The sequence below is a fragment of the Corylus avellana genome, chromosome ca9 (assembly GCF_901000735.1).
Source record: "Corylus avellana chromosome ca9, CavTom2PMs-1.0".
In the NCBI taxonomy this organism is placed as follows: domain Eukaryota; kingdom Viridiplantae; phylum Streptophyta; class Magnoliopsida; order Fagales; family Betulaceae; genus Corylus; species Corylus avellana.
In genome coordinates, this window is record NC_081549.1 from 11,667,727 (window position 1) to 11,691,077 (window position 23,351).

The window sequence follows — 23,351 nt, forward strand, 5'->3', positions numbered from 1 at the left end:
ACTTTTTTTAACCGATAAGGATATCGGCATATCGACTACGGTTTATATCGGCTCGGTCGAAGCCGGTAGACGGCCGGTTAAATGGTAACGGTTAATTTGCCCACCCCTAATTACAGGAGAGAACCCAGATAGGAGTTCATTTTGGCCACATCGTTGATGATATGAGGATGGTCCAAAAGGAGGTGTCTAGTTGGCAAGCAGATCATGTTCGTAGGGATGCTAATGGAGTTGCCCATTCTCTCGCTAAACTGGCTACTAGGAACATTGTAGATAGAACCTGGATTAATTCTATTGCAGAGTGTATTTGTGATATTGCGTTACAAGAACTTAATGTTCCTGTGTAACTGATTTTATCAATGGAAATAATAATAACAATAATAATAAATAAATAAATAAATAAAAATTAGTTTCTTGACTCTTGTTTCTATCCAAGAACAGAATCTTCTCCAATTCATTTGAACTGGATAATATCCAGTTAGTTATATTGGAGGAGTATTTTTGTCTTTTCACTTTTTAAAGAGACAAAAATACCCTTCAATATAACTAACGGACTGAAAAGGATCTTAATTCCTCTATCCAACCTCCTAGCCCGCAATTGCACCGCAAAAGTTGAAAGAAAGAAAATGCAACAAAAATAAATGGAACATTCAATTAGAGGGGAGAGCTAAAAATAATAATATTTAAAAGAAAAGAACATTGCAAGGCATTGTGAGGCGTATCATGAAAATATGCGGTTCATGGTACACAAATTCAGTTTCGAGGTCTTTATCTTCTAAATATAAAAGAAGAAACTAAATCCAAGCGTGGGTAAGACTGTGACAAGTGGCATTTTGGCTATAAACTAATTATAGCCAACATGCCAAAGACTTTTATATTCACAACACATAAAAATCGAAATAAAATGTAATCAAAATATAATAGAATGAATATATTTTTGAAATTACATAAATGATGCGTCGCTTTGACCGTGGAATGGCTATGGTTTGGATCAGAGAGAGAGAGAGAGAGAGATGTGAGTATCCCATTATTTATAGCTTACCCCATCTACTAGCAACATTGAAATGATTGGAACAAATTTCTTGAAACATTCTTCTAAGGATGGAATTTCAATATCTAGTCAACCTCTAGGATTGAGCTATGAAATGCTGTCCCCAGCTGGTTCAACTAGAAAAGGTTTGAAAGTCATCAGCAGTCCAATCGCCTCAATCAAGTTCAGAATGAAGAAAACCATATGACCACCTGCATCTCAAAATAACAATTGGACTCAGATAAGAGGCCTAAGTTAACTAAGATAAGTTATTGAAAATATAATAACAGAGAAAACAAAAACAAAAAATCTGAAATGGAGAAGATATAATACTTCAGCAGGGGCCTTTAATAACCACTTAAGGCTTTAATGTCACTTGATTCGATAATTCCAATGTACAGGAAGTAGCAACAGCAATTCAATGGTTATCAAAAAAATCTGAATAGTGAGTGAAAATTCATGGTTTGGAGGAAGAGGAGGAGGTTACTTTTGGTGAAATGGCATAATCTGATTTGGAACGCTAAAGCTACATTAAACCATACTCTTAGCTGGAGCTGTGCTGGCAACACCGACAGTGTCTTATGAAGGAAATTGAAATTGATCGACATTTTATCAAGGAAAAATTGCGTGCAGGGTTAATTTGTATACCTTATGTGAAGACAAGGGAGTAACTTGCGGATATTTTAAAGAAGTGTCGAATAATGTTCTTTATTCAACCTTGTGCAAGCTAGGCATGCGAGATATCTTTGCCTCAACTTGAGGGGAAGTGTTGAAGATATGCAACGAATGTGATTTGATTTCCTTTCTATACATGTTCTCATTTATTGTGATTGCATATTAGTGGTGTTGCTTCTCTATATAAACAAGTATAGATGTATTATTGAGGTACTGAGAAATAATAAGAATTCTTTCTTCTTATCCTTCATCAATAGGATAGTATGATATCATGACAAAATTCTTAATTTGGTTCTTATTAACAAAGAATAGGAATGACGCTTAAGTAGAGCTCTGTACCTGGAAGAAAAGACGCATTCTGACGCTTCTGTGCCCAAGAAAATCTGCATATATATGGTAACTCATTAATAATTGAAAAGGAAAAAATTTTGAACAATTTTCACGCGAGAATATCATTAACATTACATGGGCATTAACGCAGAGGGAAATTCACTTCTAAGATACTTAGAAAGTACTAGAAAGTACGTAGAAGTGCAAACATATGTGCACACAACCTCCTGATTGGGTTTTGTCCTACTTTTTCACATGAAGCATTCACATGGACATGACTCCTCTCCTCAACCTTTGGATCGACAGTGGGAAAGATCCACCATAGGTGACGCCCAATATCCCTGAATCAATATATTTGTCAAAGTAGAACCACTACGACAGCAGCCATAATATGGTTCTACTATCCACCACTACGACACCAATGGCAACAGCTGCACATACGAGAAGGTTGGCAACGACATCCCAACTGTTACGGTGCTGACAATTCCATCCCCTTCCAACCACAGGCATCGAGTAAACCCTAAGACCAAACTGGCAGCACCATTGCAGAATTCTGGGCCAACATTCACATATCACATATCACTTTAAGTGACCAACCCCAATAATTGTACTCCAAGAAATGTTCTTCTAAGACTTCCAAAATTCTGTACTTGGCCAGCCTTCCTACAACCTTGATGTGTGCCAAATATTGCATATTGAGACTTCTTAATTTACTTTTGTTAATCCTTTAGCTGTGTTATTATCTAATGTTCTGGGTTAGTTTTGTGTCTTTAATGTTTTGTAGGTTACTATGAGAAAATAGTAGGATTTATGTGAAAGTTGCACACTTGGGAGAAGCTACCAACAAATCTACAATCAAGCACAGAATACTACGCTCAAGCGCACCTGCGCTCGAGCCTAGCGCCCCACGATCGAGCGCATACGCGCCCAGTCCATAGCCCATCGAGCGCATGCTTGCGCCGCAAAGAGGAATTGATGCTCGAGTACGCTCGAGCGCACTTGTCCAATCTGGCAGCGAGTAAAGAGAATTTTAGGGTTTCCTAGCTTTTAAATCTCAACTTTGTGATTCCATATTTGTAAGTACTCAATTTTCCATTATAAATTCAATCAATCTTGTTTTGTCTTTCAATACCATGAGAGGCTAAACCTTCAACTAAGGTTGAAGATGAAGATTCCCTTATGATTAGCACTTTGTTCCATGTAAGTAGTGTTTCGCATTTTAATGATTTAATTTCCCTTTTGTTTTACTTCTAATCAATTGGAGTGAATAATTCTTGAATATCTTTTGTGATTCAAGGATACACTTGATGATTTAAGATTATTCAATGCAATTGATTGCTTGGTTTTCTTCATTAAAAATTGGATTTCCCCTGTGATTTATTCTTTGGATACAATTGATGTTTTGATAAAAATTGGATATTTTCTTGTGATTTATGGATACAGTTAATGATTTAATTAAATATTGGATTTCTTTTGTAATTTGGGTTATGAATGGATACATGGGATGTTTTGATTAATTCTTTGAAGCAATAGTAAAACAAACCTAAGATTTACATGTGAGAACTTTGGGAAAGATTATAGATCATAGAACTATGTGCTATGAATTTGTGAGTGCGGATTCCGAAACCCTAGTGCTTCGTCATTAGATTACAATTACTTTAAATTGCTTTTGCTTTTGATTTTTCATTCAAACTATAATCTCTAAAAAATTTGGAACTAGGTTAGGGTTCAATTGATTTAGACATAAATTTGTTTTCAAGAATATAATTCTCTGTGGGATCAACCTTGCACTTGCAATCCATTAACTACAATCGATTCGTGCACTTGCGAGTTAATATAATTTGTACAACAAACCCCTTGTTCAGGTTGGTTCCAACACATTACAAGAAAATCCAAAAATGGCAACATCTAATAATTTATACTCAATACTCATAATCTCTGTGATAGAATTCTAATGACTATCAAATATATTAAACAATAATCAAGGGGGGGCGGTGGAGGGGATGGGGGTGGCAATTTGCTATCTATGAAGATCATAATGTGTTAAGCAAAAAATTCACAGTTTAGACAACCTTGCCCAGTAGATAGGGTAAAATTTAGTACTAAAATTAACTTGAAGTGACCAAAGACATTAAGATAAACATAAGTATCAGTTGTCTATAAAAATTGTTATCTACATCCAATAAAGATTTCGCCATTGCTTATGTTTCATTTAAACGAGTCTCTTAAAATTTGTTTAAATTCTAACCAAAAAGCAAAACTTTATTAATTATATTTAGTTGGTTTTCATAATTCAGGGAAACGGTAAAATCAAGAAATTTATTTAATCTATTTTTGTCCTTAAGAAGTGGCTATGGAAATTAGCAGACAAAGCTGTTTATTTTTCATACACATTCTTACATATCTTTCCATCATTTGACCAAGATTCTACTAAGAAAATTGGTTTTATCTTCCCCCTTTTTTGTTTTGGAATTTCCTAACTCCAACTTGTGCCAAATGATTCAATTAAATAGTCCTAAATTCCCACATGAATCCACTCTGCAAATTTTTTATTCTGAATTGCATGTGTTTGAACTTTAGGCTTATCCATTAGAAACATGGAATTGGCCTAATTTTATGTACATTCTTCTTTCGTTTTATTTTCATTTGAGTGAAATTGAAATTTTAAAGCAATTAATTAAATATGACTTACTACAACTAAAATTGCTTCTTGTTCGCTTTTCTCTTTCTAATTAGGTGATCCTATTGTATACTCCCAGTGTACTTTGGGGCGCCTTTACACTTTCAATAAAATTAGTTATTACTTATCAAAAAAAAAAAAACTAAACACAGCCAACTCCCCCCACCCTAAAATAGACATATGTTACATTTTCCAGAACCAAAATAAATTCATATAGACCAATAAGAGCCTCAAATTAAATAGTGAATGAACAATTGATTCTTTTAAGATAATACTTACAGTGAACCTCCACCAGCTGGACCAACTGCTTTAGAGAAAGACATAGCAGACATTGATATGCCATTTGCTGCTCCTCTTTGCTTTTGGCTCTATCATAAGTGTCAAAGAAGCATCAAATCAACAATGAATTTACCAATTCATGTATCTCAAGATACGAAATAAGATAATGGAAAAGTAATATTACCACCGCTCTGTTCTGCAAAAGGAACAATCCTGTAGTGATGGATACCTGATTATATTTGAAAATGTAAGAGCCACGTTAAAATCTATAATAGATGCTAGAGTTTTTATATTTTATATTTTTATATTAGCTTTTTATTCTTATAGCTTAAGGGTATTCTTGTAATTATGTTATATTTATCCTAATATAAATATATGCTATGGTTAAGGGACTAGAACATACAATCCAACTTGGTATCAAAGCATCCAAAATCCAATCATAGAAGGCATCACACGATCTGAAGCATGGACACATGCTATGCCTAAATCAATTACTTCGAAAAAACTGAAAGGTCTAAATTATCTAGCTTGGACATATGCTGTGAAAATCTTCCTTTGTGGGAAAATAAAATTGAATATTTGACAAATAAACCACCTGATAAGGGAGATCCAATTTATGAGGATTCAATGAGTGCGGATTCTACTGTTATAGGATGGTTGTGGCATAGTATGGAACCCCGCATTGCTACCACAGTTGAATTTTGTGATTCTTCTAAAAAGATTTGGGAATCTATTGCAGAATCTTTTTCGCATCAGAGTAATGTTTCTTGGGTATATGAGATATATGAGAAGCTTTTCATTACAACGCAGTTTGGGTGACCATTGTCTGAGTACTATAGTTCTCTAAAAATTTGTGGGATTAATTACTGCAGTATCGTCCCTTTACTACTAATTTGGAGCAATAGAAGCGACATTGAGAGGAACTATCAGTCACAACCTACTTTTACTTCTTCTGTACATGTACCGTTTGGTTCTGATTCCCATGATGCACTCACCACTCATTTTAGCAAGCTTGCTCAGCCCCTGCACACTACACTTCCTTCTTCTTCCACTGCCACATTAACTGATTCAGGTTAGGTTGCACGTGTGGTCAATTGATCCCTGTCTTGGGTCATTGACTCTGGCTCTAACAAACATATATCTCGTACAGTATCTCTCTCTTTTTATTTGATTCCTGTTGAATACCAAATTTTTTTAGCTGATGGTACTTCTTGGCCTATCCTTGGGAAAGGTGTTCTTCATCCTACTAATTCTGTATCCTTGCTGAATAGGCATCTCAGAGTGGAAGGCTTCACTAATGCTGATTAGGCAAGTTCTCCTTCAAATTAGAGATCTACTATTGGGTATTGTATCTTTTTGAGGGAATCTAGTTACATGGAAGAGTAAGAAACAGACTGTGGTAGGGCGATTTAGTTTAGAAGCCAGGAATACAGGGCAATGGCTTACACCTCTCCAATTATTTTGTGGTAATCAAGATGCTCTCTATATCACCTCCAATCCTATATTTTATGAAAGAACCTAATATTTTGAGGTTGACTGTCATTTTATTTAAGAAAGATACTAAGCGGAGATATTTCTCTCACACATGTAAAGTCTGAAGATCAATTTAAAGAGGCATTCACAGAATCTTTGGATCATAATCGATTGAAACTTGTTTGTTCAAAGTTGGACTTATATGATGGGAATGTGAGTTGGCATTCTCGTAATAAAGTGTATCCTCTAATTGTACCGTGAAAGCTAGCGGGGTTACTTACCCTAACCTTAACAATGGCTAATGGTTAAGAGAAAATATTGCAGGTCTAGGGTTTTAAAGGGCTTTTGGATTTGGGTTCAAAATAGCGTAATCAATAACCTTGGAAGCTATGCATACTACATTTAACAATGGCTTGAATGAAGACAAAGAGAAGAGGAAGGTGAAGAAGAGAAAAGAAAGAAAAAGAATCTCACCAGGCAACTTTTTCTACACCAAGTAAAATACTATTATATACAACGGACACTTATTTTTGTACCAAAAAACTCATGTTTGGTCAAAGCAAGTACTGTAGTCTTAAGCCTCTAAAGAGAACTCCTCTGGCCATGCTATTGATGTCGCATCAAAAATATATATGTTATGTCCAAATCGTTTAATTTATCCAGTTCTTACTTATCCAAAAAATTTATCTATTTTGGGATGAGGAAAAAAGTTAAATGAAAAAATGATGGGGAAATCAAAGAATAATATGATCCGAAACTTCCAGTCAAAATAACTATTGACATCATCCTTGGAAGATAGACAAATGAAGTCTTAGAGACTCAACATATACCTAAGCATATAACCATTTATCACAAAAACTGTATGCCACATAAGCTCAATAAAAGGTATGCACTTGATATGAATAGAACAAAAAGAACATGGTCTTGATCTCTCTCTTGAAAAAATTCAAAGTGTTATGACATTGAAGACTCATAAGAATGGATATGGCCGCCAAGAAAGCCAGCAACGACAAGCATCCCCACAACAATATACTAACAAAAAAGTGGTCATTACTTAATGCTGGACCTAATCAATGGGTTCTTGGGAGGAATGGCTTGGATGCAGTCCTACCTTCTATAGTATTTAATAATGGTATACCAAAAGTATAGTACAGGGCAGGGAAAATTAAAAGATAAGTTTCTCCTTTTGAGTGTGTGGTGATACCAGAAGTACATTTTCTAGTTTGAGCTTGCACTTACAGCGAGCACATTCTTCAATATCGATGCACAGTCAACCAGTAGTGTGAGGCTGAGGCCAGAAAGCATAGATATGAAAGGGTAACTTGACAGCAATGGTATGGTCAAGACCTTCATAGGAAATCAATAGGTAATAATAAGAGCAAAATTTATATCATCATGAAAAGACAAAAAACAATGATATATAAAAGAAATTTTGTTAAAAGACATACAGCTCCAATGCGAGATACCATGATGGGCCCAAATATCCTCTCCACCACGGGGTATACAAATAGTTGAAAGAATAATAGACCAAAGCCTGGTAGTTTAGAAAATAGAAGGTAACCATTAAATATCCAATGAGTAATACCCTTCATATGAAAACTATGCTATGATGAGAAATGCATTTGAATGTTAGTTTGCACATTACTAGATAAAGTTCAGATGAAAAACATCATCTCTTGCACTGTCTTTGCAGTAGATGTTACTTCGGTTATTTTTATGTTAAGAGCCATATGATTGGCTTATTAGTATATGGTCATTGACTCAAAATGATAACAGATTGGAACACTCTGAGAAAGGAGGAAGGTTTTGTTGATGTGACGTATTTTTTTAATATTTTTACTATTGAGAGCTTTAATGTGATAATTTCAAGTCTAATATAAATAATACAGTGATAGAGTAGGAACTCTAATTTTGGATTCTGTCTTTCTGACAACCACTTTCTCTCTCTTTCATTCTCTCTCTCTCTTTTTATTTTTCCGTTCATATTCTTCACCTTGTATCAAAGCAAGAATCTAGGCTTAATAAGTTTTATCAGCAACATACAGTAGCTGATATGATCCATACGAATGCTAATGTCAGCGTGGCAAACGAACCCATGGTTGAGATCAGAATGTGATGGGTGATAGGATCCTCATAATATTTTCTACATTATTGTCATATTTTGTAATATTATCACATTAATTGCAATCTCTTTATTATTAGGAATTTCTATAATAATTGTATGATATTATCTTGTGATAACCAGGCTGCTATACATAATGCATCTAACCCAGTTTTTCATGAAATGATTAAACATATTGAGGTTAATTGTCATTATGTCCGAGACAAATTTTACAACATTCGTGAAGCCTGGAGACCAGTTAGCTAATATATTTACAAAATATTTATGTCGTAACCGATTAGAGTTTATTTGTTCCAAGTTAGGTTTATATGATATATATGCTCCAGCTTGAGGGGGAGTGTTAGAAGAATGTATTAGGGTTTGAGGGTAGTTTAGTCATTGTTATACTTCTTTAAACTTATATAATAATATGTTTGACAGAGACTACATTACAACGTACGAGACTCCTCTTCCTCTCTAACCTTTTTCCTGCAAACCTCTTAACAGTATTGAATATTACAATGTATATAGATTATGAGATGAGAGGCAAAGTACAAACATAAGCCTCCTCTTTCAATTTTTTCTTTCCATGCACAACAGTATCTTTGTGATCTTTTTACAGTCCCCTCCTTAAAGGTTAATTGTATCAACTACTTAAAGTTGCATAAGATCTCCTTTCTATTGTTTTATTAATTTTCTTACATTTTCCCAGATAAAATTATAGGCATCACTCTTCCCTTACGTCGATTTTCCTATATTAATTAGAAAAGAACAAGTGCCAAGAAAACAGAAAATAAAATTTTTTTTTTTTCTTTTTGATGTCGGGGAACCTCTCCAAGGCAAAGCCCTTTGGACCCACCCCTGGAGAGTAAACCCCGGTCCCGTGCATCGCACTCTCAGAAGTTTTCCTACACAGAACTGGTTAAATCGCTAGCATTTCACCAGAGGTGTGGCCCCAAATGATTGTTTGCACCCATGAAGTATTGAACCTTGGACCTTGAAGGGGATGATAGCTCAAGACCAAGGCCTCCACCACTTGGGCCAACCCCTTGGGGTAGTAACAGTGATGAGATCAAAACAGTTCAAGTTTATCCTGAAAAAACAAGAAGTTCAGAGTACGAGGAGACAAACTACTAGACTGCTAAGAAAAGAGATCAAACACTAAATAGAATAGTTCACTTGATGGTAACATACCATCTAGCCATATTACCTGTAATAGAAAGAACTTCACCAACATCTGTAGTCGTATAGTTCAATCCCCCATATTTCCTGGGACTAACAGCCCACAATGAAAAAATCTGAAGACCAGGACGGATAAATATTAAAACCGTTCTAGTTATTACTAAAAAGACTCATAATTTCCTTATCCAAAAAAAAAACATTTACAATTGAATTCAAGAAGAGAATTTACCTCTGTATAAGCCATATCATGAAGCTGGAAAACACAGTAGACAATGATAGATGACATCAATGGCCAATTTTTCAGAAGGCTCTGTTGAGAAGCTGGATACTTCTCCTCAGACTTTTTTTGCATGCTTCCTTCCTCATCAGGCCCATAAGTGGTGGATGCTCGTTGATCACGTGAGTCCTCAAGCTCTCTTTTATTTTTAGTATGCATATGCATCGTTTCCTGCCCCATCCAGAAATTTTTAGACTTTAAAGTTTTAATCATTGTAAGCCACAATATTATAAATGCAAAAAAATTATACTGAAGATAGTATATTATTAATATGCTAAATCATACTTTACACTTCAATATTAATAATTGAAGTAGGGGAAAATACACGTAGTTCCCTCAAACTATCACCCCTTACTTTGCTTAGACCACCAAACTTCAAAAAGTGATACTTGAATCCCTCCAACTACCACACCATTACAAGTTACACCTTCCATTAGCATATGGTGTTAAAATAAACGAAAAAATGTCGCACGTGACATGCACATGAATTTTTTTATTTGAACTACCAAAATTGCCCCTAAAATATATAAAAATTAGAAACAATTGAAAAAAAAAAAAAAAAAGAAGAAGGATGTTAGAAGAATGTATAAGGGTTTAGGAGTATTTTGGTCATTATCATATTTCTCAAAGTTTATATAATAATATGTCTGAGGTAGGCTACGTAAGTTGCACTAGCCTCCACTTTCTCTGTAGTATTCTTCATGCAAACCTCTCAATAAAGGGTAACCGAACCACCCTCCTGACCAGTTCAGAGATGGCGGGGGTGTTCGGCCACCCCTTCAAGTTTCTTTTTAGTTTTTATTTTTAAAATAATTTTTAGGGGTAAGTGGATAATTCAAGTAAAACAATTCACGTGCAAATCACACAGCATTTTTCAGTCCATTTTAATGCCAAATGCTAATGAAGAGTGAACTTCCAACCCATCTAGTAGTTGGAATGAGTCAAGTGTCACTTTTTAAAGTGTGGTGGTTTAAGTGCCAAAGGAGGGGTAGATTGAGGGGACTAAATGTATTTTTCCCTTAAAATAACAAAGGGAATATCTAAGGGATAAGAAATGCTTAAATTGTATTCACTATAAGTGCAAAACATTGTACAATAAAATCGAATGGCATTAATCAAAATTAAAGCGGCTAAGCATCTACTGTTAGACGTAGACAATAATCTCATCTAATTTAGTATAAAAGTCAAATATTCAATCACACTAGTCAACAAGTTTCATTCTTAATAAATAGCTAGAACTACATGATGGCACTTAGACCCCACGAATCAAAGTCACCATTGTAATAAATTTTAAAATCTCATAGAGTAAATATTTTGTAACTCTTCACTTCAATTACAAAATTACATATTTAGGTAAACTTCAATGTTTTCTAGCATAAAGGTTGATCGCATGTCCTCTATACATGCATTTCTCGACATAAGTCTGCTTTTAATTCCTTAAGACAGGAAAGGCCTTTGTGATCCTTCACTTTGTGACATTTTGGTCTATAGCAACATGTTCAATCTTTACCATCTGTGCTGCCAGCAACATTATGCTGTATGCTGGCTATTTGGTTGATGCTAAAAGAAGCCTCCGGTTCGAAGAGTTTGTTAGGGTTAAAAGAATATGTTAGTGAGAGGAATTTGTTAAGGGGTCGTTTGGTCATTTTACTATATTTGCAATCCAAAACATAATACAGGTGTGAGAGACGCTACGCAAGCTTTTCTAGCCTCTTTTTTCTCCTTGTGCTTCTCATGCAAACCTTACAACATGGTATCAAACCCTAGGGTTTGACTCCTTCCCTCTTCCCTTTGTTTTGTTTTCCTGCTCCCTCTTGTGCTATTGATCTCAAACTACTAAGACATTGGGCTTTATGCCCATGATTGAAGGTAGATGGTGCCAATATCACCATCATTAGTGGTGTTATGTCGTTGTCATCACTGCCATCGGCTCTGTCATCGTCGATAGTTTAGGGGTAAACAACAGAACCAGTATTGTGGCTGTTGTTGTATGAGTTTTGTCCTGTATAGAAAATCGCTCAGGGTGTGTGTTTGTGTTGATCAGCATTGTGGTGTTCAATGGTGTCTATGGTGGCTGGACATTGTTCTGGTGGTTGATTGTTTCGGTGGCAGGTTGTGTTTCCATTAAATTGTGTTGTGCTCGCTGATTGCCTCTATTGTTATCATCGTCTTTTATCCTCTATTGTTCTCTAATTACCATGATGTTGATTCACCTCAAAGTTTCACCCTAGCCATTCGTTCCCTCACCAAAGTTGCCAGCTCCAGCACTACCCCATCTTAGTCCTGATCTCGAGTTGTTGTCTAATAATACATGTTCCTGGTTTTCCTTTTAACTTGTTATCCATTAGGAAAATTACCAAAGCTCTTAATTGTTCTGTTAATTTTAATCCATCATTGTGCATTTTTCAGGATCTCGAGACGAAGATGATGATTGGTATGGAGCATGAAGCTAGTGGATTATATTCTCTAGATCTTGCGCCTCTCTTTCCATCTCGAGCTTTGTAATCGTCTGTCTTTGGTCTTCAATGCCATTTTCGTCTTGGTCATCTTTCACTTTCTACTTTGAAGCATCAAATTCCTAGTCTTCATCATGAGTTGTCCTTGCATTACAAAGCTTATCAGCTTAGAAAGCATCATCGTGTCTCTTTTCCGTCAAGAGTTGTTAGTAAGATTTTGAGTCCTTTTGAGTTAGTTCATTTTGCTGTATGGGGTCCAATTAATGTAGCGTCAAATAAATTTCACTATTTTGTGAACTTCGTAGATGATTTTTCTCGTATTACATGGTTATTTTTCATGAAAAATCGCTCCGTGTTATTTTCTATTTTTCAAATTTTTCGTAATACAATTAAGACTCAATTTGATTAGAAAATACGTATCTTACGTTTTGATAATGCCAAAGAATATACATCTAGCTATTCTGCATCCTATCTGTCTGACAAAGACATTATCCATTAGACTTCATCTGTTGATGTTGCTCATGTTCCAAAACAATTTTGGAGTGATGTTGTTCTCGCTGCATGCTATCTCATTAATCGAATGGGTATCAAGTTGACCTGATAAAACCCGGTTTGACCCGAAAGAGTGTCAAGTCTAAATAGAACTTTTGGCCGAGCTGAAATGGGTTGACCCGGTCAATTTGGGCTAGACGCAGACCAAACAAAACCTCTGTTCTTTTTTTTATTCCTTCTAGGCAGGGCTCGGCCAAATTGAACTAGATCTATCCTCATACTGGAATACACATGAGAATTGTAGATATCCTTATCCCTGATAAGGAATGAAGGATGCCTTATCTAGCTCTGATCGGAAGTAAGCCATGGAAATGGAAAGAGTCCTCCAATCAAAATAGGACTTGAGAGTTTGTTCCATTACTACCCGGAAAAAATTGACTGTTAATTGCAAATGGGAATACTATTAAATCATCAGTTATCCCAAAAGCTTAAACTAAGAAAATATGATGGATTTAATCAATTAAATTATATTCTAACACTCTCCCTCATGTGTGGGCTCAAAATCCCTCTTAATATGTAAGGTCAACACGTTATCTAGCTTTGATTGAAAGTAAGCCATGGAAATAGAGGCCTCGCATCAAAATGGAACTTGGGAGTTTGTTCCATTACTACCCGGCAAAAATAGACTGCTGATTGCAAATGGGTATACAGGAAAAACATCAGTTATCCCAAAATCTTAAACTAAGAGAATGGTAGATTTAATTAATTAATTTATATTCTAACACTCCCTCACATGTGAGCTCAAACTCCCTCTTAATAGGTAAACTTCAACACGTGGAATATTTAATTAAAACGGGAGGCCAATGACAGAGACAAGGTTCAAACTCAAGATCTCCGCTCTGATTCCATGTTAAATCACCACTTATCCGAAAAGCTTATGCTGATAAGAAATTATAAATTTAATCAATTAATTTATATTCTAACATAAACACTATTAAGTTAAATCCTAATGGGTTTGTTGAAAGATCGAAGGCTTTTATTGATAAGTAATCAATAATTATCATTAAAGACGTAAAAGCGCCTCTAATTACATAGGAAGTATACAAGAGGATGCACCTAGCTAAAAGAGGAAAGATGAAAGATTGAAAGCTTGCTTGATTTAAGGGATTACGCAAACATATGGTATTGATTATGACGAAACCTCTCCATTGTATTTCTTTAATTTTATATAATAATATGTTTGAGGTAGGCTATGTAAGAAGCACGAGCCTCCTCTTTCTCCCAAACATTCTTCATGCAAACCTCTCAACAGAGATAAATGGTGGTTTAACAATTGAAAACCAAGTTGCCTAACATTTGCACCTTTATGTTACACTGGCCGGCATTTCAACCCAACATCCTCAAATGGACACCCAATCATTACTTCCAACCTTTTCATGATTTCTGATCATAACATCAAGGGGAGAGTCAAATAGCCGCATAGTATATGGGCCTATTTAGTAACTTCGGAGAAGTTATAAACAAATGTTAAATGGATATCCATAATATCCATCCCCCAGTCAGTGCAAAACAGACTTTGGCAGACCTTGGTATATAGATGCAATTACTAATAAGAATATTGTCCTCAACTGATGAGTTTCCAGCCTTTAGTCTTTTGAACTTTAATGGTGCTACCTGCTTTCTGCAAATTTTTTGAGAAACTATAGACAATCCTTTGTCCACATTCTTTTTTATTATTATTATTATGAATAATCCTTTGTCCACACACTCTTGATAGATATTCAATGAGATTTTTTTTTTTTTTTTTTTTTTTTTTTTTGTTGGGTTCTTTTCATAAACACAAGAATGTATCAGACAATACAAGGACCATAGATTAAGATAAAGTAAGACCAAATTGGCTGAAAAAATATATATATAGAACTCCAATATGTTTATGAAAGAAAGAAAATGACAAAGCACTGTAACTTGTGATATCGTAACATACCGGGAGGCAACAGCAAAGTACAGATACTCCCAATGCAAAGATTGATATGAGAAGGCAAGGTAACAAATACGGAAACCTACAAATATAATTTATGCTTTACTAATTAAACATAAAGGATGAACCAAAACTATTGTTTGAGAGAAGCATAAAAGTAATGCTTAAGCATATGGAGTAGAAAGGCTATTGCTTACCTCCAAAACAGAGATTCTTCAGAAAATATGTCTGGATACTTCTCTGCAGGCTAACATATCAATCAATCAACCGCAAATGATCAGTAAGTTTGACTTACAAAGCCTTTTATAAATCAAAGAAGACAACTAAGTTTGTCTACATTCATAAGAAAACAAGGTAGAAGAGACTGTCCAAACTGAGTTCAAAAAGCTTGCTTTCCACAATTCAGTTTGAAGCAATGCTTAACTAGACAAGATTTATGAAGGGTTTCAAAGATCCATTGGTGGGTCAAATTCCCTCAAAGTAAAGTCAAACGATAGATGGCGACCCGAAGAAGCAAAGCTGGGGAATCCATTCCCACCCCAATCCCTAACAAGCAAAATTTCCCCATCTCTGAGTTAAGAACTTATGGGGATCCCTCATGTCCACGCAAGGCAAAATAAATCCTTGTCCCCACCCTGCCTCACCATGTATATTTATACCCTTTTATAATATGTTTTTATATTTTTCAATAGAAATATATCGGTAGAAATTTGTGTATAAAACACAAGACATAAAAGGCAATTAAAAGATAATTCTTTCTAAATGTAATTAAACAAATACTAAATTGCACTACAAACAAATACTAAATGTCAAACAGGATTGAACGGGTAGGGGAGAGACCTATCCCAATCCCTAATATAGATCCATGTGTCCACCCCCCGTCCCACCAAATGTGGGACAGGATGGCTGGATCTCACTTGGCAGGCCAAATTTGCCCTCTTTATAAAAGAACAAGCAGTAATACTAACCATTAATTATAAACAATCAAAGAAGAAAATCAAAAGTAATAATTGCTTTAATATGTTGGAGTACGTGTGAGCTTAATAATATACATCGATGGCCCACTTCTTGAGCTTTTTAATTTTTGGTATTGATGATAGCAAACATTATAAAAGGAAAAAACAACAATCCCCTGAAAAGATAAAGAGTGCTAATTAACTGGAAAACAGGAGACCATAAATGGAAGTAACATTTTATCATATTAAGGCCCAAAAACAATGCTGAAATTGTAATGAGAGGTACAACGCCCTTATTGAACGTAACCAAAATGCCATAGACCAATTATCAGGGTTTAGCAACATATTCATTTTCACCATTATGCTTGCCTAGGGCTGTATCTTTTGTCAAATTTTAGGCCTTCTGCCTTCAATAGTGAAACGAATTATTTCATATTAAGAGGGGTTGGAGGAAGTTCTGTAGTCACACCAAATTTGAAATGGATGATGGTTCCAAGGTTTGGTTCTGGTATGACCTTTGGTGTGTGGATATGACCCTTAAAGATGTTTTCCCAATTTTATTTGGAAATGCTTGCACAAAGGATGCTCCGGTTGAGGCTCACACGGAATTTTCTGGAACGGCTAACAATTGGGAGGTGGATGTCTTTGCCTCGTTCTACAAGTTGTTGTCCTTGATAAGAATGATAAGGGAAGGGGAAGACAGGTTGTGGTGGATCCCTTCCAAAAAATGGTTGTTTGGTGTTAAATCCTTCTACAGTGTCATGGGTTGTCATGATAGTTTATGTTTCCCTTGAAAAAGTGTTTGGAAGACTAAAATTCCTCTAAGGGTGGCCTTTTTTGTGTGGTCGGCAGCCCTAGGAAAGATTCTTACAACAAACAATCTCCGAAAGCGCCACATCATTGTGGTTGATTAGTGTGTTTTGTTCAAAGAGATTGGAAAGACTGTGGACCACCTTCTTGTTCATTGTGAGGTTGCTTGCGCCATTTAGAATGTTTTCTTCAATCGATTCTTGTCTTGGGAATGCCTAAACAAGAAGTCGATTTGTTTGCTTGGTGGTGGACCACCTGTAGCTCTCAGAGTGCTGCTTTTTGGAAGATGGTGGTTTTGTGCTTGTCGTGGTGTCATTGGAGAGAACAGAATGATAGGTATTTTGAGGATCATGAGAGGACTTTAGAGGAGTTGAAATCTTGTTTCTTCAACATTTTGTATCTTTGGACAGCTACTTACATTTCTCCTTTAGTGATTAGTTATCATGATTTTTTATTCTTTTTGCTCCTACTACTTAGGTGGCTTCTCTTGCATACTCCATGTGTACATGGAGGCGCCTTACACTTTTAATGATATTTTGATTAATTATCAAAACAAAAAATTTAGTCCAAGTGAACCATGTTACCATCACCACCAAATGAGGTCTGCTGAAGGACACCAGCTCATTGACTTCGCCTCAATTTTCAGTGATTTAAACTGAAATGAAATAGACATCTTGTTACAAATGGAAAATAATCGCTAATAATATCATTGACCATGGTTCGTCAATTGGACCAAACATGCCAAATAGCTGCTTAACTGTACCAGGTTGAGTGTCCAACACATGGAACTCCAAAATTTGTATTTAATCCCTCAACTTTTGATACTGTTTTTCCATCAAGTTTGCACATAATTTTTTGTTTCTTGCTGCAACACATACCCAGGGAACTTATTCCTCACTGTTAGTCGTAACGTTGCCAATATATTTTCAGTACTATAATGGCACCATTTACCCATTCCTTAAAGTTATATTTTGCATAAGAAAAAAATAAACAAATAAGAACAATTAAAAAAAATTGGATAAATAAACAAATAAGTAACTGAAAACAGTACCTGGGCAAGAAAACCTCCAACAGCTGGACCAATGACTAATCCAATGCCCCATGATGTGCTAATCTGATAAAAAAAATATAAAAAATAAAAATTTTAAAAATTTTAAAAAAAAAAAGCTTCTTCCTTCACTATTTTGCATCATAGTTGAAAACTTTACAAGAAGAGGGAAAATTTTTCTTACAATTGACATTCCCAATGCTTGATATTCTTTACGGCAAATTTCCGAAGCATATGCCTGGTTACATTCAAAAAACTTGATATGTTTACATGTAATCCACTTTACAAATTGCACAATAATAACAATGGTGTTGCTTATCAGCTATCTGGAAAAAATTATCACTAATTGTTTCATACATGCGCCAGATAGCAAAAGCAACCACAGGCCAAATGGCCCAAATTTGGCCTAAACACAAAGCAACAGCTAGGAATGGCTTCAAAAGATGACAATATGGTAGTTAGCAGTAATAAAACCCATCAGCCAACAAACTGACAAGAGATTGTCCCTAAATCACAAACAAACTTCAGGATAAAGCAAGGTCAGCTTAGAATTCCACGATCACAATATTAAAGCAAGGCCAAACCAAGCTCTTGATGATGATGTATAGATCAGGTTTAACTGCAGATGGATGTTGCTTGAGGCTGCATGGTTAATGCTGAGTCTGCCATATCATGATAGGGATGATCATATAGGTATTATATCAAGAACTAGTTTCCACCATGAAGTGTAATGAGTTTCATTGTTGAAGAAGGAAACGTCCAACACGGTTGATCTGGTTTTATTCCCATTTATTTTTCATTGATTATATTTCCATATTAGATTGTACCAATTTCTATATACATGATGTGATAGCGTCGAGTGATCATCAAGGAAAATAAGAGTATTTTGTCATTCTTCCTTCATTTTTTCTCTTCCAACTTGGTACCAATGCAAATGTCTTAAATTCGAACCTTATTTCCATCATTCACCTCCCATTTCAATTACATATTCTCCATGTTGGGCCACACTTATTAAGGAGAAGTTTGAGCTCACACGTGAGGGGGAGTGTTAGAATATTAATTAAATGATTAAATCAACTATTTCCTATCAACTTAAGCTTTTGGAACAAATGGTGATTTAGCATTCATGACAACATAAGTTGACACCATTTTAAGCTTGCCTTTGACAATATAAACTAACACCGGGACAGTTTATCTTATTTGGACACCAAACTGTTTCTGGCCTTCTTAAGTCAAAACATTTCCATATTAACACCATTGCTTCCCTCCCTAACCATGTGTAAGCACAACAAAATTTCATATCACTCCAGGCCTTTCAACAATGAAGACCTTGGGATAACAATCTACAAACCCAAAAGGAAAACATATGGACAAAATTTCAATCTATTATCATTATTAATCTATTATCATTATTGTTTGTTGAGAAGTGCTACACTTCCCAAATTTTTTTCAACAAAATATGGCCCCAAATGATGTGTCACAATCCTATGTAATCCATTATTTTAGGAAATGTGTCACCATTTCATGGGATTGTGACACACATCATTTGGGGACAATATTTTGGAGAAACATTTTGGGAATTGTAGCATTTCTCTTGTTTGTTACAGAACCCAAACATTCATTCCCAAGGCAAGAGACATACCCTCATTGGGCCAAGTATACCACACAAACTTCCAAGAAGAAACCTTGTAGAAACTGCCATCCAAAAGTTTGTACTAAGGCCGAAAAGAGTATTGAAAATAACCCTGAAACGGTCATACCATAAGCAAAGGGACTAAAATGAGAAATTCTATCTGAAATTTGCAGAACTGCATCAATGAGTATTAATTACAAAATAGGAAACTCATGATGAGCTGTACTAACAACATAATCATGCCGAACAATATTACAGGCTTTCGACCATAGCGATCAGCTATCATTCCCCATAGCACAGAAGTCAAAGCTCTTCCAAACATAAATGCAGATCCTTCAAGGAATGGGAGGTATATAATAAGAGATAAGGGCCTCAAAAAATATTCCTAAGAATAAAAAGACCATAAATATAGATGCATAGAAATTATGCTCACCCACATAACCAGCATAATAGCCAATATCTTCCTCCCTTTCTGCAATATGGAAGTCCCTTATCTGCAAAAAGTCAAAATGCAAGGGATCAAAATAAAGAAATGAGAAGAACATAATGAAAACAAAAAATGAAAAGAAAATGCCAATATATACTGATTGTCTCTAAGTTGTTTAATTGGTAGGGACTTGTTAGAAGAGATAGAAGAATCTGTTAGTGATAGGGATTTGTTACAGGGGTATTTTGGTCATTATATTGAATTTTACAATATATATAAATAATAAAGAGGTGAGAGAGGCTACGTTAGATTTGCTAGCCTTCTCTTTCTGTCTGAATACTTCCATGCAAATTCTACAACATGGTATCAAAGCCTAGGGTTTAACCCTTTCCCTGTGATCCTTCCCATTTCTCCCTGCTTCTTCTCTTTTCCCTTTCTTCTCTCACCCCTTTTGTTCTTGGCACTGTTCAAACACTATTGAGTACTAGGCTTAATGCCCGTGTTAGGGGGCCAATGGTGTCGAGATCACCGTCATTGGTGTTATGATGTCATCGCCATTGCTGCCATATTTTCCGTCGTCAACGGTTTTAGTGTAACTAGAAAAACCGCAATCGTGGCTGCTGGGATTTGAGTTTTTTCCTGCCCAAGGCTGTTGCGTGGTGTAATTGGCGCTCTCTATGATACACAGTGCTGTCTTTAGTGGCCAAATCCGACTGCAGTGGTGGTTTGGGGATTTCAGAAACAATGGCGTTGCTACGGATTCTTGTGTGGTTATGATCATCAGTTGATTTTGTCATTGTCTTTCTAGTAGTCATTGGCAACTTCTAAATGTCACCAGCAAACTTCCAGTGAGGTTTAGAGAAGAAGATGGTTGTTTGGTTACCCATGCACATTTTTCTTTATTTGGAATAAGAATATCCAAGCTCCGGTTGAAATCGTTCTTCCAATACCGGAGATAGGAGCAACCTATCAATTCTAAACCATGACTACACATTTAAATTATTAGACCAAGTAAAATTCCCACCTACAAGAAGGATGTCCATGAAGCCCTAATCAAAAATAAATTTTGAAATATCCAACATAGCTCTTGAATGTCTAGAATCACCTGAGCATTCACACAGAAACTGAACAACATTGAAAACTCCCCCAATACACCATGGCAACTCCCACCAACTCATAAGACTAACCAATTCATCCCAAAGATGACTCCTTTCAACATCATCATTTGGACACCCCCCCCCCCAGGTGCTTGTATTTTACTTGTATGAAGGAAAACCTTTAATAAAAAAATTAAAAAAATTATAAAATTATAAAAAATAAAAAATAAATAAAAAAATAAAAAGACTACAAGTCTCATCCCTGACCCTGAAAAAACAAACTTTGAACTTGCAGCATTTGTGATTTGGGAACTTTTAAAATTTTCAAGCTATCAATAAAACAATAAAAAGATGAACAGTAGTGATTTGTTTGTTTTGCCTTTGGGTCAATCTTTTAGAATATAGATAGAAGTTTCACAAAGTAACATACTTACCATGAAATATAGGAAAGGGAACAGAGATGATATGGGCAAAGCTGCAAAAATTAAAACCACAAAAGAGTACGTAATGGTTGCAATTCTTCAGTAAAAAACAAAATGTGTAGGAAAAGAACTAATACTTTTTAATATAAAAATGAATTGGGCCATATAAGAATGCAACATGCTCTATGGGAAGAATTATCTAATGTCATTAAAGTTCCTGCAACTAAATAGAAACATACGGCACTATGCCATAGGAACTGTTGATTTTTTTTCAAGCAAAGTTGATACCAAGCTCCTGTGAAGTGTATATAAATGGATTGATATCAAAGTCCAATGAAATAATAGCGATGCGATCTCAAAGGCAAATGAAGACATTATATATATGCTTGGAAAGCAAACAGAAGATAAAGATACAGACATTATATGCTTGGAACCCAAATACATTTTATCTGTTTAAATCTTGACTTCATTAAGATAATAATATAAATTTGCGAAGAAGTATTTCCCAACAAATGACGAAAACAGAAAATTTACTCCAACTTCTTAACACCCTTTAACAACTTGATAATATGAGAAAATGAATGGTCTGATTCCAACATGCTGCATGCAGAGAAGAATAGGCAATTCAAACAGAAACAAGAACTTAATTTTACTCCAATCTTTCATTATCCAAAATTGACAAACCGAACATAAAAAAAGAGGGGGGGCGGGGGACCCCTACCTGCGGCGAGGACCACGATAAAGACATAGAGCAGAAGCTTGAAAGGAGGGCCAGGTGTGTCTTCTTTCAGGCGATCAATCTTACAACCGGGGCAGTTGTCATAGTAATCATCATTGTTATTCTTCTTAAGCAACCCTTCCCTAAGCTCAGCCTCAGCCATCTCACCCCACTTAGAATGGAGTGGATCATTGAAATTGAAAGATAAGTTTGAGAGCATTGAAGAGACGGTGGCTAGACAACAAACATTTTCATTGACGAGAAAGTTAGGTGGGTGGGGTTATGGCACGCCGCATGCGCCACCTCTCGGCTACCGCCAAGTAGCGGGGACCCAGAATGAACAAGTAGCGTTCCTCCGGCGCAACATGTATCTCTTCTTTTATTATGAGTCGTCCATTTGTCCGAATCGGAGAACACAAAATCCAGCCAAGAACAAAAAAAAAAAAAAATATTTCCTCTTTTCGTCGTTTACTAGGAAACCTAGTAATGAGTAGTAAAGGAATTTCATTCATGAGCTCCGCAGCCCTTTGAGGTATACCAGTAGGATGTATACTAGTTAACAAACCAGGGTTATATCCACTTTAAAAAAAGAAAAGAAAAATTCAAATCCAATCACGCTGGATTGACATTTCATTTCGAACGCTGCCATCCCCCTCTCCCGTCCAAGCACTGCTGCCCACCGGAAAAATTCTTCTGGGTGGAAAAATTCTATACCCATTTCATGGACTTGATAACACGGTGTGTGTTTTTTTTTTTTCCCACTGGTCTAAACCGCGTGCATCTACTATGAAAGGATAGCCTTGCTTGGGAAAATTTTAGGAAAAATGGGGGAGGTGAAATGGGTGGAGGTGGCAGTCCAAGTCGGTGCCGTGATGGGTGGGCGTCGCCGATGGGTTCGGTATCGGTGGTTGGCGGAGGGGGGAGAGAGAGAGAGCAGTGTTTTCGGAGAAAGTCACCGGATGGTGGGCGGCGGCCTTGTTGGTGGTGGATGGTGGCTGGCGCCACTGCTTCCCAGTGGGCAGCAGTGCTTGGCCGGGAGAGGGGGGATGGCAGCGTTCATGGGGGAGCAGAGTCCGTGGGGAGAGGGGAAGTGAAAAGGTGGGAAATGAAATTTCAATCCACGCATAGCACCTTTCGGAATTCAATTTTCTTTCTTCTTTTTCTAAAATTGATATAACCCTAGTAAGGTTTGTTAACCAGGACACATCATCTATTACGGATTTGGTACGGATTTCTTTACGCTCCGTAGCATTACTCAATTAAAATGTGCCATGAAAAAGCATTATATTC

At 36.0% G+C, this 23,351-nt stretch overlaps 1 protein-coding gene across 3 annotated transcripts; it reads right to left on the reverse strand.

Moving 5' to 3' along the window:
* Nucleotides 1–891: 891 nt before the first annotated feature.
* Nucleotides 892–23,151, reverse strand: LOC132161841 (protein ZINC INDUCED FACILITATOR 1-like). 3 transcript variants are annotated; one of them, XM_059572042.1, is made up of 17 exons: nt 22,065–23,151; nt 21,356–21,396; nt 19,831–19,891; nt 19,628–19,730; nt 19,407–19,509; nt 17,949–18,002; nt 17,768–17,830; nt 15,148–15,197; nt 14,957–15,032; nt 9,977–10,195; nt 9,776–9,863; nt 7,913–7,998; nt 7,704–7,811; nt 5,176–5,220; nt 4,992–5,080; nt 2,042–2,085; nt 892–1,239 (listed from the first exon to the last, which is right to left on the reverse strand). In XM_059572042.1, exons 1-17 carry the CDS (start codon nt 22,279–22,281, stop codon nt 1,136–1,138), a joined length of 1,551 nt encoding a protein of 516 aa, XP_059428025.1. In that variant the 5' UTR covers nt 22,282–23,151; the 3' UTR covers nt 892–1,135. The 3 variants fall into 3 exon arrangements, with proteins under 3 accessions (XP_059428025.1, XP_059428027.1, XP_059428026.1); XM_059572044.1 differs by lacking the exon at nt 21,356–21,396; XM_059572043.1 differs by lacking the exons at nt 21,356–21,396; nt 22,065–23,151 and adding an exon at nt 20,129–20,720.
* Between the last annotated feature and the right edge of the window lie 200 nt (nt 23,152–23,351).

What these genes read in the sequence shown, in the direction of transcription:
- LOC132161841 (XM_059572042.1), bottom strand. Translation starts at nt 22,281, where the DNA reads ATGCTCTCAAACTTATCTTTCAATTTCAATGATCCACTCCATTCTAAG. An exon ending in TTGGAGGTTTTCTTGCCCAG is followed by an intron (nt 15,198 to 17,767) that starts GTACTGTTTTCA and finishes TTGATATGTTAG; the next exon opens with CCTGCAGAGAAGTATCCAGA. An exon ending in TACTTTGCTGTTGCCTCCCG is followed by an intron (nt 10,196 to 14,956) that starts GTATGTTACGAT and finishes TGGATGGGGCAG; the next exon opens with GAAACGATGCATATGCATAC.